This window comes from Pan troglodytes, chromosome 8 (assembly GCF_028858775.2).
Source record: "Pan troglodytes isolate AG18354 chromosome 8, NHGRI_mPanTro3-v2.0_pri, whole genome shotgun sequence".
Taxonomy (NCBI): Eukaryota; Metazoa; Chordata; class Mammalia; order Primates; family Hominidae; genus Pan; species Pan troglodytes.
In genome coordinates this window covers 65,150,881-65,165,068 of record NC_072406.2, presented here as the reverse complement: position 1 = coordinate 65,165,068, position 14,188 = coordinate 65,150,881, and the positions used below count along the sequence as shown (strand labels likewise).

Sequence of the window (14,188 nt, the reverse complement as noted above, 5' to 3'; positions counted from 1 at the left end):
CTGCCTCTGCTCGTCCCTCCCTCTTCCCCCAGGTGTGTCTCCCGCAATCTTAGGGAAGCGGTGGCCCTCCCAACAGGGACACCGCGCTCCGGGCCGCCTGTTGCACCTACGACCCACTCCCGCTGCGCGACCACTGCGGCCAGGACCTGCGGCTTGCCTGGCCCACCTGTGCTCCGGAGGCGGGCTGATGCCTGCTTGTCCCAGAACTGCAGAGAAGCTCTGGCCCAAAAAATTAGCACAGCCACCCAGTGGGTTCAACTACCCTTTCTCCAGTGACGTCTGAACCATACAGAATGTCTTACATTCTATACTTTTTAATCAGGGTTTAATAATTCTTTATATTAAACTACCCCTGTTTAGATCACTGTGTGATGTCTGTTTCCTGATTGGCTCCAGAGTGCTAAACGTTTTCATCCTCGCAAAGCTACAGGTGAGCTCATTTAATCACAGGTGGGGAGACAGACTTTAAGAAATGGCACAGACTCCCATTCAGATACTCCCCCCCTCCCAAGCACATACACAAGTATATGTACACAAGTGCATGCACACGCACACACATGGATACATACAGGGTGAATTTTTGTCGAAGTGTACAGTGTGGGATCTTAGGTAAATTAATGATGCAATTAATCCGTTAATAATGCAATTAATCTATCATTAATCTACATCTGAGCTTTCTGTGTCTCTGGTCCCAGGAAGGTAGAAAAGAGCAGGAAGGGTACCAGGAAAGCTGCCTCATGATATTGGAAGCTCTTTGGGGTCACTTATGTTTTTTCCCTGTTGTACCCAGGCTTGGCTGTTACATGCAGCTAATCACAAGAATCAAGTGAGATGGTGTTGGGAAGAAGAATGTTTCTGCCCAACTCCCTACATTTCTGATCCTACCCTAAATATCTAGATTTTTAACCATCACAGGGAAGGCGGTTTGGTGATCTAATTGGTTAGAGCCCAAGCACTCACTGTGCCATGGCTTTTGGTAAGCCTCGAAAGGTGAGCACCTCTCTGTGGTATCCTCCCTATGTTCCCAGTTTCAGGCCTGGGGAGCTGCCATCTCTGTCTCTTCCACTCCTCCTTGCTGGTATCTGTGGGACTGGTTGGTTTAGATGCAGGAGTACCATCTCTCCAACTCCGTTTTGTGTGTCAGAAAGCTTTGCTTGTTTGTCTTTAATACACCAAATCTCCTGTTTCTAACCCCCTGACTTCCATCTCTCCAGTTTCCCAGTCCTGCAAGAGTCTTTTGCTCTGCTCTTGCAGTTTCTCCGTGTGTTCTTCAGCAATATGCACCCTGATGGTTTGCACTTTCTATCGTGTTTATTATTCTAATGGCTAATGTCCATGTTAATGTTTCTACTTCATTGCTTTTCTACTGCCTCTTGCTTGTGTCATATGGGCAGTATCTTCACTGATTTCTCTAAGGATATTGATTATACTTATTTTAAATTACTGGTATTCCTTTCCAATAATTTTGCAGCCAGTAGTGTGTGCTTCTGGTCCTTATCTTTCCATTGTGCTGATCGTGCCCCTCTCAGCCTGCTCTTTATCTTAGCAGTGAGCAACCTCCTTTTGGGGGTGTAGCCTGTCTGGTCACCTCTGCCACATGCTGCTCTAGGTCACCAGGTGAGCCAAAGCAGAGGCAGAGAATGGGCCTGGACAAGAAGTGTCCCTGGCCCCAGAAACCTATCAATGATAGTCACCCACTAGGAAATTCTTGTTTTTTTTTTTTTAGAGAGGGAAGCTGCCCCAGAGGGAGGACACTGGTGGAAGGCCTGGGAGTGAAGGGGCAGAAGGAAGAATGGGAGTAAGGAATGTCTGAGGAGAGTCTGAAAGCCACATGTGTTCTGATTTCTGTGGCAAAAGAGCAGGTCTTTGCTATCCTAACTACTGAGCTGCCTTTCACTGCAGCCACCCTGTGTTCAAGGCCATGTCACAGATAAGCATGTCTCTATCACATGGGCAGATATGACACCCTCTGACCACCCACCCCATGGCTATAGGGGCCTAAGGTAGTCCTTGCCAGATGCAGTGGGTCTGTGTATTTGTGTTGGTTAAAAAGAAGGCCTTGACATTTACACATTCTCAGAGAGTTCATGAGCAAAAACAAGCAAAGAAAAAATAGCAGGACTGGAACACAGGACAGTACAGGATGAAAAGTATGGGAAGGTCAGGCTTTAGGGTTACAAAGGACACTGCTGACAACAAGAAAGCAGCCTACCGCTGTCAGCTGTCTCTCACAGCCTGTCTCTCATGGCCAGACATGGTATTCCCTGCTGACCCTAAACACTTCCACAGAATACCGGTGTACAACAATATTACTCTGTTGTGAGATCCCAAATCATTCCAAAATCATGTCTTCATATAGACATAAAAGGTGGCTCTGTGAACCACAAAAACGAAAAACATGCCCCTCTCCTGCTTAATATAAACATCTGCCACTCTTTTACAAAATACAGCTTCGCCTTGCTCTGTTCTACTTATCTCCTAAATAAAAGTTAAGATGCACAATCACAGAATTGCCCAGCTTATGGACAGCACCCTATCCAGAACAGACTCCTGCTTCTTAAACCCTTCCCCCAAAACCACCTAAAACAAAACAAGTCTTATAGAAATCCCCTCCTGACACCCTGTTACTGAGAAATCCTAGGGTACACCATTGTGCTCAATATCCCTGTTGAAACAAACAGTTAAAAGAAACTAAAAATAATAAATCCATTTTATCTGACTATAAGCATATTCCTGATGGTCCTCACTTGGAGAGCAGTAACATTCTCATTGCTATTGTCCTACTCACAGCATCCCTGTGGAAAAGGGAATGAGGTTCAAAATCTGATTTGAAAGATGTAAAACTGAGGTTCAGCCAGAATATGGGGTCTATCTAAGCTCATATTCATGAGTCAAAACCAAGCCTTCTGGTTTCCAATCTCAAACCATGCCTCTCACATGGAGCCACCCAAGAACACTGCTTCCCAAGCTGAAAAGACTCTTGAGTCACCCTGGAGGGAATGAAGGCCTTTCTTAAGCAGGCTGTCATGGTGAGCCATGTGCCATGCACTCTGAATGTGGACCAGTTAAGGACACACTACTCCACAGCCAAGGCAGCGGTGCCCTCTTTCCCAGACGAGGAAACCGAGGACATGAAGGCAGTGGAACTTGAATAAGGTCACACTGTTGGGAAGTGGGAGAGCTGGGATTTCACCCTAGTCTACAAAAAAGGGGATGTAGGGCACCAGGCAGTCCTCCTGCAGGTCAGAGAGGCAATTTTCTTTGCAGCCTCTTGGGGTGAGGTGGATTTGTTGTGGCGCTGCCAGAATGGAAGCAGTGTTAGGAAAGTGGAAAGTTTTTTTTTTTCTTAGACGGAGAGGCTCTGTCTCCCAGGCTGGAGCGCAGTGGTGCAATCTCGGCTCACTGCAAGCTCTGCCTCCCGGGTTCACTCCATTCTCCTGCCTCAGCCTCCTGGGTAGCTGGGATTACAGGCACCCGCCACCACGCCCGGCTAGTTGGGTTTTTTTTTTTTTTTTTTTTTTTTTTTTTGTATTTTTTAGTAGAGATGGGGTTTCACTGTGTTAGCCAGGATGGTCTCAATCTCCTGACCTCATGATCCGCCCGCCTCGGCCTCCCAAGGTGCTGGGATTACAGGAGTGAGCCACCACGCCTGGCTGGGAAGGGTTTTAAAGTCCAGAACAAATGCACACAGTGGCCTTATCTATGGGGTGGAGTGCAGAGTGGGCATTCGTGTGGAGAGAAACATTCAGGCTGCGGCATGTGGAGAGTGGCCTCTCCTGTTGGGAAAGGCCTTCTGGAGAGCAGGATGTAACTGGGCGACACTCCAATCTCCGGATCAATTGCTAGATTGACTTTCCCCCAGATACCCACACCCTCTGAACCCAGTTCTAGGAAATTTCAGGGTCTGGAGAGCAGTTTCCTGACCTCTGGACTAGGTAAACAATGAAAGCAAGCACTGTGATTAAAGCCAGCACCGCCAGTGACCTGGAGTCAACTACCTCACCTCACCTTCTGCCACTGGAGCAGGAGCAGGGGGAAGCTCTGGCTGCTAAAGAATAAGAAGGGAAACAAGTCTTCTCAGGCCCTGTCTTCTTTAGGCCCTGGATCTCCTGATATCCACTGATGGCTTTAGGCATGTGGCTCTGTACCATCCTGGACATTTTTCCAGGCACAGCAGACAGGTCAGCAGGAAGTAAGGAAGCCAGTCCCTCCACAAGCCAAGAAGACTTCAATTGGAAGGGACCTGGAAATGCATCTTACTCACATTTCTTTTGGTGTTTGGAGGCCTCCATAGTACCCCCACCACATGGCCCCGCAGCCTCTGAACTTCCCGGGATGGGCTCCCCAACACCCCAAGCTACATGGCATTTTTCTGAAAGCCATATCAGTAATGTAGTTGAGAATCAAATGAACTATGTTCGTAAAAGTATTCTTCCATCCATTCTAGATTGTCCCCGTTAACCACAGGAAGATGGTTCAAGCCATTAACACACACGATACCCATGATCTTGTACTGCCAAGTGCTGTTCTTTTGCTTCTTATCTCAGTTGAGTGGCCCCTAGATAGTCAAGTCATAAATGTGTGTGCCCATGAAAACTTCTTCTTATCACTCACTATTCTAGCTAATTCTCAAGTGCAATCAATACCTCCTGTTTCTCAAGTGTGCCTACCTTCTTAATCTAGCTGCCATTACCCTGACCCAGGCCACTGTCTTCTGCTGCTTAGATCATGGCAAGCACTTCCTTTTAGATCTGCTTTTCTCCAGTCCTGTTCCCCTCAAAATCATAGCCAGAACAAGCCTTGCAAAATTCAAATGTGATCACCTCTCCACTATTGCAGTCCCTCTAGTGACCCCTGGAAGGAAACCCAAAGTCTTTAACACAGTTTACAATTCTTGTTATGAGGATGAAACTTGAAGACATTGTGCTAAGTGAAATAAGCCAGATACAAGGGGGCTATTGTATGATTTCACATATATGAGGTACCTAGAATAGATGAATTCAGAGAGACAGAAAGTAAAACAGAAGTTACCAGTGGCTGTGGGTAGGGGTAAATGGAGAATTCTAGTTTAATGAGTTGAAAGTTTCAGTTTGGGATGATGAAAATCATCCCATGATGTGGTGATGATAGCACAACAGTGTGAATGTACTTAATGCTACTGAGTTGTGTGCTTAATAAAAATGGTCAAAATGGTAAATTTTATGTCTATTTTACCACAATGAAAAACTGGAAAAGTAAAGTCAATGACTATAATATCATAAAGTGTAAGTAACATGAGAGAAAATAATTCAGGCTAAGAGGATAGAGACTGCTAGGTAGGACTATTTTAGAATAAGTGATCAAGGTACTTATTTCTCTGAAATTGGAATATTTGAATAGAAGAGAAAGAGCTAGCTGGCGATGCCCGTAAGGGGTCCAGGCATGGAGACATCAAGTGAAGAGTCTGAGGCAGGAATGGCCTGAATGCATTAATGGCAGCAAGAGGTCTATGTGGTTTCATGGATGGGTGTGTGCGTGCATGCACGTGTCTGTGTGTATAGTTGGTGTGCATGAGCATGTGTATGCATTTGTGAGTATCTTTGTTTTTCTGTTGGAAACAAGGATGTCAACATGACTAACTAGGTGAACCTAGTTATGGTAGTTCAGCAATGAGATTTGCCAAAATGGATGGCAACTGAAAGAGGAATTGTGCTGTATTAAAGCAGACAGCTGCCAAGCACTGTATTGGAGGCTCCTAAATTTCTCATAGTTCTGAGAAGAGCTGTTTATTAATCTGGAGTTGAAGGCCAGGCCCAGGATATCCTTGTTCACAACGTTGATTGGGCCCTACATTGCTGAGTCCAGCCTCCTCCCTCACTCTGAGGCATCTCTGCCAGAGCCCCAGGCTAGAGGGCCAGCGTCCTTGTCACTGAGTCCCTGCTCTGCAGAAACACCAGTAAGTCATTTCTGGTGAATAAATCTGGGTCTCCGGATCAAGGATTTGGGGAGCTGACATGATCCTGGAGGCATGGAGGAGGCTTTCTAGGGGTGGGGGGAGTGGGATGGAAAGCAGAAATCAGGTTGAGGATGTCTCTTTTTCTGCTTGTGCTGGAGCATCTGTGACTTTCCTCCATTATCTGTTCATCTGCAGTGGAGACTGTCTTTGTTTTCAAAGGGAAACTTGGAGGCTTAGACCTATGGGGCTGGGCTGCTGAGGTTTCTTAGGGGGCAATAGCTGGAAGAAAGCTCTGAAGAACAAATGAAAAGTTAATACTGAGAAATGGGAGGAGGATTCAAGGCAAGTTGTCTATTTGCCAGTGGTTTTTGACTCACAGAACATGGGGAATTCCTGCCAGAAAGTAGAGAGGTATTTAGCACTCTGCCAGGGCCAACGTAGTAAGAAATTTCCAGAGAAAATGCTTACCCAGGCAAGCCTGTCTAAAACACCAAGGGGAAGCAAACTCCAGTTAATTCTGGGCTGGGTTGGTGACTAAGGTTGAGGTTGATCTGAGGTTGAGACCTTCCTCTTTGGATCACCAGCTTTCAGCTCAGGGCCTGCCACTGAGTAAATGATAGTTAACAGGCCCTGCAGGGGAATCAGCTGCCCAGATACAAAGATGGGATTCAGGTGGCAGATGGACCCAAAGAGGACGTGGAGAGAAAGAGGAAGCTCCTACAGACACCTGGGTTTCCACTCATTCTCATTCCCTAAGCTAACAGGCATAAGCCAGCTGGCAATGCACGGTCCCATTTGTTCTCACTGCCACTGAAAGCATGTTTATAGTCTTCCAGCAGCAACGCCAGGTGTCTAGGCACAGATGAACCCCTCCTTAGGATCCCCACTGCTCATCACAGTGCCTACCTTTGTTAAAGTACTAGTCACGCAGTGTCACAAGGAATGTTTACTTTTCCAAATCCCCAGCTAGAGGCCAGGGATGGGTCATCTATTTCTATATAGCCTGCACCCAGATTGTAGGAGAGAGGGCATGCTCGGTAAATATGTGTTCATTAACTGAGATTAACCTTCCCTGAGTTTTCTCACACCAAGGTGAGGATCATGTCCCTGTTTCCATCACTCCCTCTCCTTCTCCTGAGTATGGTGGCAGCGTCTTACTCAGAAACTGTGACCTGTGAGGATGCCCAAAAGACCTGCCCTGCAGTGATTGCCTGTAGCTCTCCAGGCATCAACGGCTTCCCAGGCAAAGATGGGCGTGATGGCACCAAGGGAGAAAAGGGGGAACCAGGTACGTGTTGGGCTGTTCTGTCTCTGCAATTCTTTACCTTCCAGAGGAAACTGCCTGGGGATATGAGGAGACTGATGTCCTATTTGAGTATATTTTTCTCAACTATACTATAACTCAAAACAGAGATTCAGCTCTCATTCTCTGGCATCTCAGAATTCCACACAGCAGTTTGTGACTAACAGTTGTCTTGCCAGCCCAGGAAAGTGGCCCACAGGTCAGGCCATCCCATGGGACACAGGATGAATTTTTCTTCTCTGGTTCGTTGTCATGTCAGACACCTATTCACTTCAGTAGGGATGGCACCAGGTTCAAGAGGCCAAAGAAGAGACCTGGAGCCAGCAAACAAACATAGGTTTTACTGGGGGAACCTGTTTACAGGGAGATCCAGCAGCAGTGGGCTGGACAGGAGAACAACAACTACTTGTAAAAACAAATGCAGTTAATTTTCACTTTGCACCCTCCCTGCAGCAACCTCCACGTGGCAACTTTATTTCTTAAGTTATTGCTGTCAGGTGCACACCATACAGTTATTGAGAGCAGTGCTCAGAAAGGTCAGTCCTGGGTCAAGGTCTCCTTTCTCCTGAGAAGGGATTGGGCATCAAACTCTTGAAGAGAGAGAGCAAGAACATAGATATTAAGTCACATTTCCTTTGTCTTCCAACAGGCCAAGGGCTCAGAGGCTTACAGGGCCCTCCTGGAAAGTTGGGGCCTCCAGGAAATCCAGGGCCTTCTGGGTCACCAGGACCAAAGGGCCAGAAAGGAGACCCTGGAAAAAGTCCGGGTAAGGACCCCAGCAAGGTCTGAGCTGAGTTCACCCAGGGTTCTGAGACCTTGAGTATCTGGTAAGAGGTGCCCCTTCTCCTGTTCCTTCAAAGGAAGATACCCAAATTTGCTTTCTGACCCAGTGCCCTCAGCCCTCTCTTCATTCTTAGAGCCTTAGGGAATTCCTATAAGTGCCTGAGTACAGACTTACAAACTTTTCAAGACAACTCCCTCATCAGGCACTCCCTGTAGGAGCTGAGCCTGGATTCTCCGTCAGCTGAAACAGTCTAATGTGAGGCCCTGGTCCTAGAGGGAGAAAATAGGCCATCTAAGTGTGGGCTTATTATGCCTATTTTTACAAAAGCATGTAACCATGGTATGTCATATTTTACTTCATAAGAAACCAAGCCAATGCTTAATAGCTTAAAAACATAACCGTCAATTTAAATCACAAGTCTGTGGGTCGGCCATGTGATTTCTCTGCTGGTTTAAGCTGGGCTTACTCACATGTCTGTGGTCAACTGATGGCCAATAGTCTCACTCATGTGTCTGGCTGTTGTCTGAATGTTAGCTGGAGTGATGAGGGTAATTCAACCACATCTCTCATCATCCAACAGGGCTTGTTCACATAGCAGTGATTACAGGATTCCCAAGAGTAGAAATAAGATAGGCTTTAGGCTTCTTGAAGACTCAGAGCACATTATCATTTCTGTCAGACTGTATTGGTCAAAACAAGTCACAAGGCCAGCCCAGATTCAAGGAGTGGGGAAATAGATTCATGTCTTAATGCGAGGAGCTGTACCCTATTGGGGCCATTTTTGCCATCTACTACAACAAGTGATTTGCTCATGCCCTCCCCACTTGGATAATGGGCAACTCACAAAAATCTTGGTTTCCTGACTAACAGAACAAACCTGGAAAAAACAAAAACAAAACAAAAGACATCAAAAGCAAAACCTCTCCAAAGACAAAAACCCTGCAATCTTTTTCATCACTCTTCACCAGGTCATAATAGAGTAACGCCTGAAGAGATTTCTTTTTAGTTTTGATAGAACAATTTATTTGAAAAAAAAAATCTGTGAAGAACCTGGCATATGGATTGCTAGGTAATCAGGGAGTATATGTGTGCATGTGATATGTATGCATACTTTGGGATACAGTAAACAGACAAAGAGTGACATTTGGGGTTGGATGGAAATAGTGATTTTTCATTCTTTGGGCTTTTCAGTATTTTTTATTTTCCTTCAAAGTGTAAACATCAATGTAAAATAAGCTTTTTTTTTCAGTTTGAAAAAGATACTCCACTCCCTTGTATATGCACAGTTCTGAGGCTCCTTCTCAACAATGCTTCTTTACTTTGTTCTAATTTTCTAGATGGTGATAGTAGCCTGGCTGCCTCAGAAAGAAAAGCTCTGCAAACAGAAATGGCACGTATCAAAAAGTGTAAGCTTTTTCTCTTACTCTCCAGGCAGCTTGAAGTTTGGGAAAAATAGAATGCAACAAATATTTATTGAATGCATATAATTTTCTGTACCCTGCTAGGCATTTCTCATATTCTTACCTCATGAAATTCTCACAACATTTTGGTAGAAATGGAGGCAAAGGGAAGTTAAATTACTTGTTCAAATTCATAGAGCTAATAAATGGCAGGGGTGGTTTATAGATGGAAGTCAGTCTGACTTGAGAGACCCTAATACTTTACCGTCTGATATTGCTCACTGAAAATGGGACTTATATCCCTTTGTTGCACTGGTATTGAGACCTGGCCATGGGGTCTAACCTGCCTGGGGCAAATATTTTCAGACATTTTTTGTTTGGTCTCAAGTTAACAATTTAGAATTCAGAAGTCCAAATTATATGTCTTTTAGAATTCTGATCTGAAAGCACAGAGAGGCCTTTGTACCAGTCTGTCTGTTCACATTTGGGTTGCCATATTTAACAAATAAAAAGACAAAGCACCAGTTAAACTGGATTTCAGCTTAAAAACATTTTTAGTATAAGTATGTCTGAAAAATTATATGGGAGATATACTAAAATATTCATTGTCTGAAATTCAAATTTAACTGGACATACTATATTTTATCCGGCAACTCTACTCTAGAAGACTTTTTCTTGAGAAATACCTTGAGTTGGGCTTAAGGATGAGTCAGTTTCACCCACTTTTTCACATTTTAGGGCTGACCTTCTCTCTGGGCAAACAAGTTGGGAACAAGTTCTTCCTGACCAATGGTGAAATAATGACCTTTGAAAAAGTGAAGGCCTTGTGTGTCAAGTTCCAGGCCTCTGTGGCCACCCCCAGGAATGCTGCAGAGAATGGAGCCGTTCGGAATCTCATCAAGGAGGAAGCCTTCCTGGGCATCACTGATGAGAAGACAGAAGGGCAGTTTGTGGATCTGACAGGAAATAGACTGACCTACACAAACTGGAACGAGGGTGAACCCAACAATGCTGGTTCTGATGAAGATTGTGTATTGCTACTGAAAAATGGCCAGTGGAATGACGTCCCCTGCTCCACCTCCCATCTGGCCGTCTGTGAGTTCCCTATCTGAAGGGTCATATCACTCAGGCCCTCCCTGTCTTTTTACTGCAACCCACAGGCCCACAGTATGCTTGAAAAGATAAATTATATCAATTTCCCCATATCCAGTATTGTTCCTTTTGTGGGCAATCACTAAAAATGATCACTAACAGCACCAACAAAGCAATAATAGTAGTAGTAGTAGTTAGTAGCAGCAGTAGTAGTCATGCTAATTGTATAATATTTTTAATATATACTATGAGGCCCTATCTTTTGCATCCTACATTAATTATCTAGTTTAATTAATCTGTAATGCTTTCGATAGTGTTAACTTGCTGCAGTATGAAAATAAGACGGATTTATTTTTCCATTTACAACAAACACCTGTGCTCTGTTGAGCCTTCCTTTCTGTTTGGGTAGAGGGCTCCCCTAATGACATCACCACAGTTTAATACCACAGCTTTTTACCAAGTTTCAGGTATTAAGAAAATCTATTTTGTAACTTTCTCTATGAACTCTGTTTTCTTTCTAATGAGATATTAAACCATGTAAAGAACATAAATAACAAATCTCAAGCAAACAGCTTCACAAATTCTCACACACATACATACCTATATACTCACTTTCTAGATTAAGATATGGGACATTTTTGACTCCCTAGAAGCCCCGTTATAACTCCTCCTAGTACTAACTCCTAGGAAAATACTATTCTGACCTCCATGACTGCACAGTAATTTTGTCTGTTTATAAACATTGTATAGTTGGAATCATATTGTGTGTAATGTTGTATGTCTTGTTTACTCAGAATTAAGTCTGTGAGATTCATTCATGTCATGTGTACAAAAGTTTCATCCTTTTCATTGCCATGTAGGGTTCCCTTATATTAATATTCCTCAGTTCATCCATTCTATTGTTAATAGGCACTTAAGTGGCTTCCAATTTTTGGCCATGAGGAAGAGAACCCACGAACATTCCTGGACTTGTCTTTTGGTGGACATGGTGCACTAATTTCACTACCTATCCAGGAGTGGAACTGGTAGAGGATGAGGAAAGCATGTATTCAGCTTTAGTAGATATTACCAGTTTTCCTAAGTGATTGTATGAATTTATGCTCCTACCGGCAATGTGTGGCAGTCCTAGATGCTCTATGTGCTTGTAAAAAGTCAATGTTTTCAGTTCTCTTGATTTTCATTATTCCTGTGGATGTAAAGTGATATTTCCCCGTGGTTTTAATCTGTATTTCCCCAACATGTAATAAGGTTGAACACTTTTTTATATGCTTATTGGGCACTTGGGTAGCTTCTTTTGTGAAGTACCCGTTCACATTTTTGTATTTTGTTTAAATTAGTTAGCCAATATTTTTCTTACTGATTTTTAAGTTATTTTTACATTCTGAATATGTCCTTTTTAATGTGTATTACAAATATTTTGCTAGTTTTTGACTTGCTCCTAATGTTGAATTTTGATGAACAAAATTTCCTAATTTTGAGAAAGTCTTATTTATTCATATTTTCTTTCAAAATTAGTGCTTTTTGTGTCATGTTTAAGAAATTTTTGCCCATCCCAAAATCATAAGATATTTTTCATGATTTTGAAACCATGAAGAGATTTTTCATGATTTTGAAATCATGAAGATATTTTTCCATTTTTTTCTAATAGTTTTATTAATAAACATTCTATCTATTCCTGGTAGAATAGATATCCACTTGAGACAGCACTATTTGTAGGAAAGACCATTTTTCCTCCATTGAATTAGGGTGGTGCATTTTTGTAAGTTAGGTAACTGTATGTGTGTGTGTCTGTTTCTGGGCTGTCTATTCTAGTCTATTTGTTGATGCTTGTGTCAAACAGTACACTATTTTAATTATTGTACATTTATAGTTGTAACTATAGTCCAGCTTTGTTCTTCTTCAAGTCAAGATTTCCATATAAATATTAGAAACAGCTTCTCAATTTCTACAAAAACCTGATGAGGTTTCCACTGGGACCACATTGAGTCTATCAATCAACTTATGCAGAACTGGCAACTTACTACTAAATCTCTAATCAATGTTCATCATGTATCGCTTCATTTAACTAGGATTTCTTTAACTTAATTGCTATGTTTTGACATTTTTCGTTTAAAAACCTTATATATCTAGTTTTGGTGGTTTTCGTGATTTTAATAATATATTTTAAGTATTTTTTCTTTTCTATTGTTGTACACAGAAATACAGTTAAGTTTTGTGTGTAGTCTCACGATGTTTAGTAACCTCAATAAGTTTATTTCTTAAATCTAGTAATTTGTAGATTCTTCTGGATTTTGTATATGCATAGTCACGTAAGCTGAAAATATGGCAATACTGGCTTCTTCCCAATTGCTTTACCTTTTTTCTTACCTTATTGCACTGGTTAGCAACCCCAATACAGAGACCACCAGAGCAGGTATAGACTCCTGAAAGACAATATAATGAAGTGCTCCAGTCAGGCCTATCTAAACTGGATTCACAGCTCTGTCACTTAATTGCTACATGATTTAGAGCCAGTTACTTTGTGTTTCAGCCATGTATTTGCAGCTGAGAGAAAATAATGATTCTTATTTCATGAAAATTGTGGGGATGATGATATAAGTTAACACCTTAAAAGTGTGTAGTAAAGTATCAGGATACTATATTTTAGGTCTTAATACACACAGTTATGCCGCTAGATACATGCTTTTTAATGAAATAATGTGATATTATACATAACACATATCGATTTTTAAAAATTAAATCAACCTTGCTTTGATGGAATAAACTCCATTTAGTCACATTTTACCTTGTGTATATATTATTGGAGTGGACTTGTTAATAGTTTGTTTAGAACGTTTGCACCTATGTTCATGAGAGATACTAGCTTTTTTTCCCCTCCTTAATGCACTTGCTATGGTTTGGGGTCAATGTTATGTAAGCCTCATTAAAATGAGCTGTGATGTGCTCTCATGCTGCCTATTATCTAAAATAATTTGTGTAAAATTATACTTTAATGTTAGATAAATTCACCAGTGAAGCCATCTTGGAATGGTGTTTTCTGTTGGGAAATGATTTTAATTTCAGATTTAATTTCCTCATGATCTAAACCTATTCATGTTTTCTGTCTTTTGTTCGGTTTCAGTGAGTTATATATTTTTCAATGAATGTGTCAATTTCCTCTGAATATATATGTATTGGCATAAAATTGTTACAATATCTTTGTATTTCTTTTCAATATAAGTAGGATCTATAGCAATGTCTATGTATCTGTTATGATTATTTGTATTTTATCTTTATTTTATTGTATTTTTTTTTTGAGATGGAGTCTCACTCTGTCACCCAGGCTGGAGTGGCTGGAGTACAGTGGCACGATCTTGGCTCACTGCAACCTCTGCCTCCCAGGTTCAAGAGATTCTCCTGCCTCAGCCTCCCAGGTAGCTGGGATTACAGATGCCCACCACCATTCCTGGCTAATTTTTTTAATTTTTAGTGGAGACGAGGTTTCGCCATGCTGGCTAGGCTGATCTCAAACTCCTGACCTGAGGTGATCTACCTGCCTCAGCCTCCCAAAGTGCTGGGATTACAGGCATGAGCCACTGTGCTTGGCCCATCTCTTTTTTTCTTAATCAATCTTGCAAAGGATTTGTCAATTTTATTAAATTTTTCCAAAAACTTCTTTTTGGTGTTTACTAACC

The 14,188-nt window shown here is 42.4% G+C and overlaps 1 protein-coding gene across 2 annotated transcripts; it reads left to right on the top strand.

The window, feature by feature from the left end:
* Positions 1-5,829: 5,829 nt before the first annotated feature.
* On the top strand, positions 5,830-11,332 carry MBL2 (mannose binding lectin 2). 2 transcript variants are annotated; one of them, NM_001009005.2, is made up of 5 exons: positions 5,830-5,935; positions 7,028-7,223; positions 7,888-8,004; positions 9,360-9,428; positions 10,161-10,627. In NM_001009005.2, the coding sequence occupies exons 2-5, from the start codon at positions 7,037-7,039 to the stop codon at positions 10,532-10,534; spliced, it is 747 nt and encodes a 248-aa protein (NP_001009005.1). In that variant the 5' UTR covers positions 5,830-5,935; positions 7,028-7,036; the 3' UTR covers positions 10,535-10,627. The 2 variants fall into 2 exon arrangements, with proteins under 2 accessions (NP_001009005.1, XP_009456708.1); XM_009458433.5 differs by having other exon boundaries at positions 5,852-5,935; positions 7,013-7,223; positions 10,161-11,332.
* Positions 11,333-14,188: the final 2,856 nt, after the last annotated feature.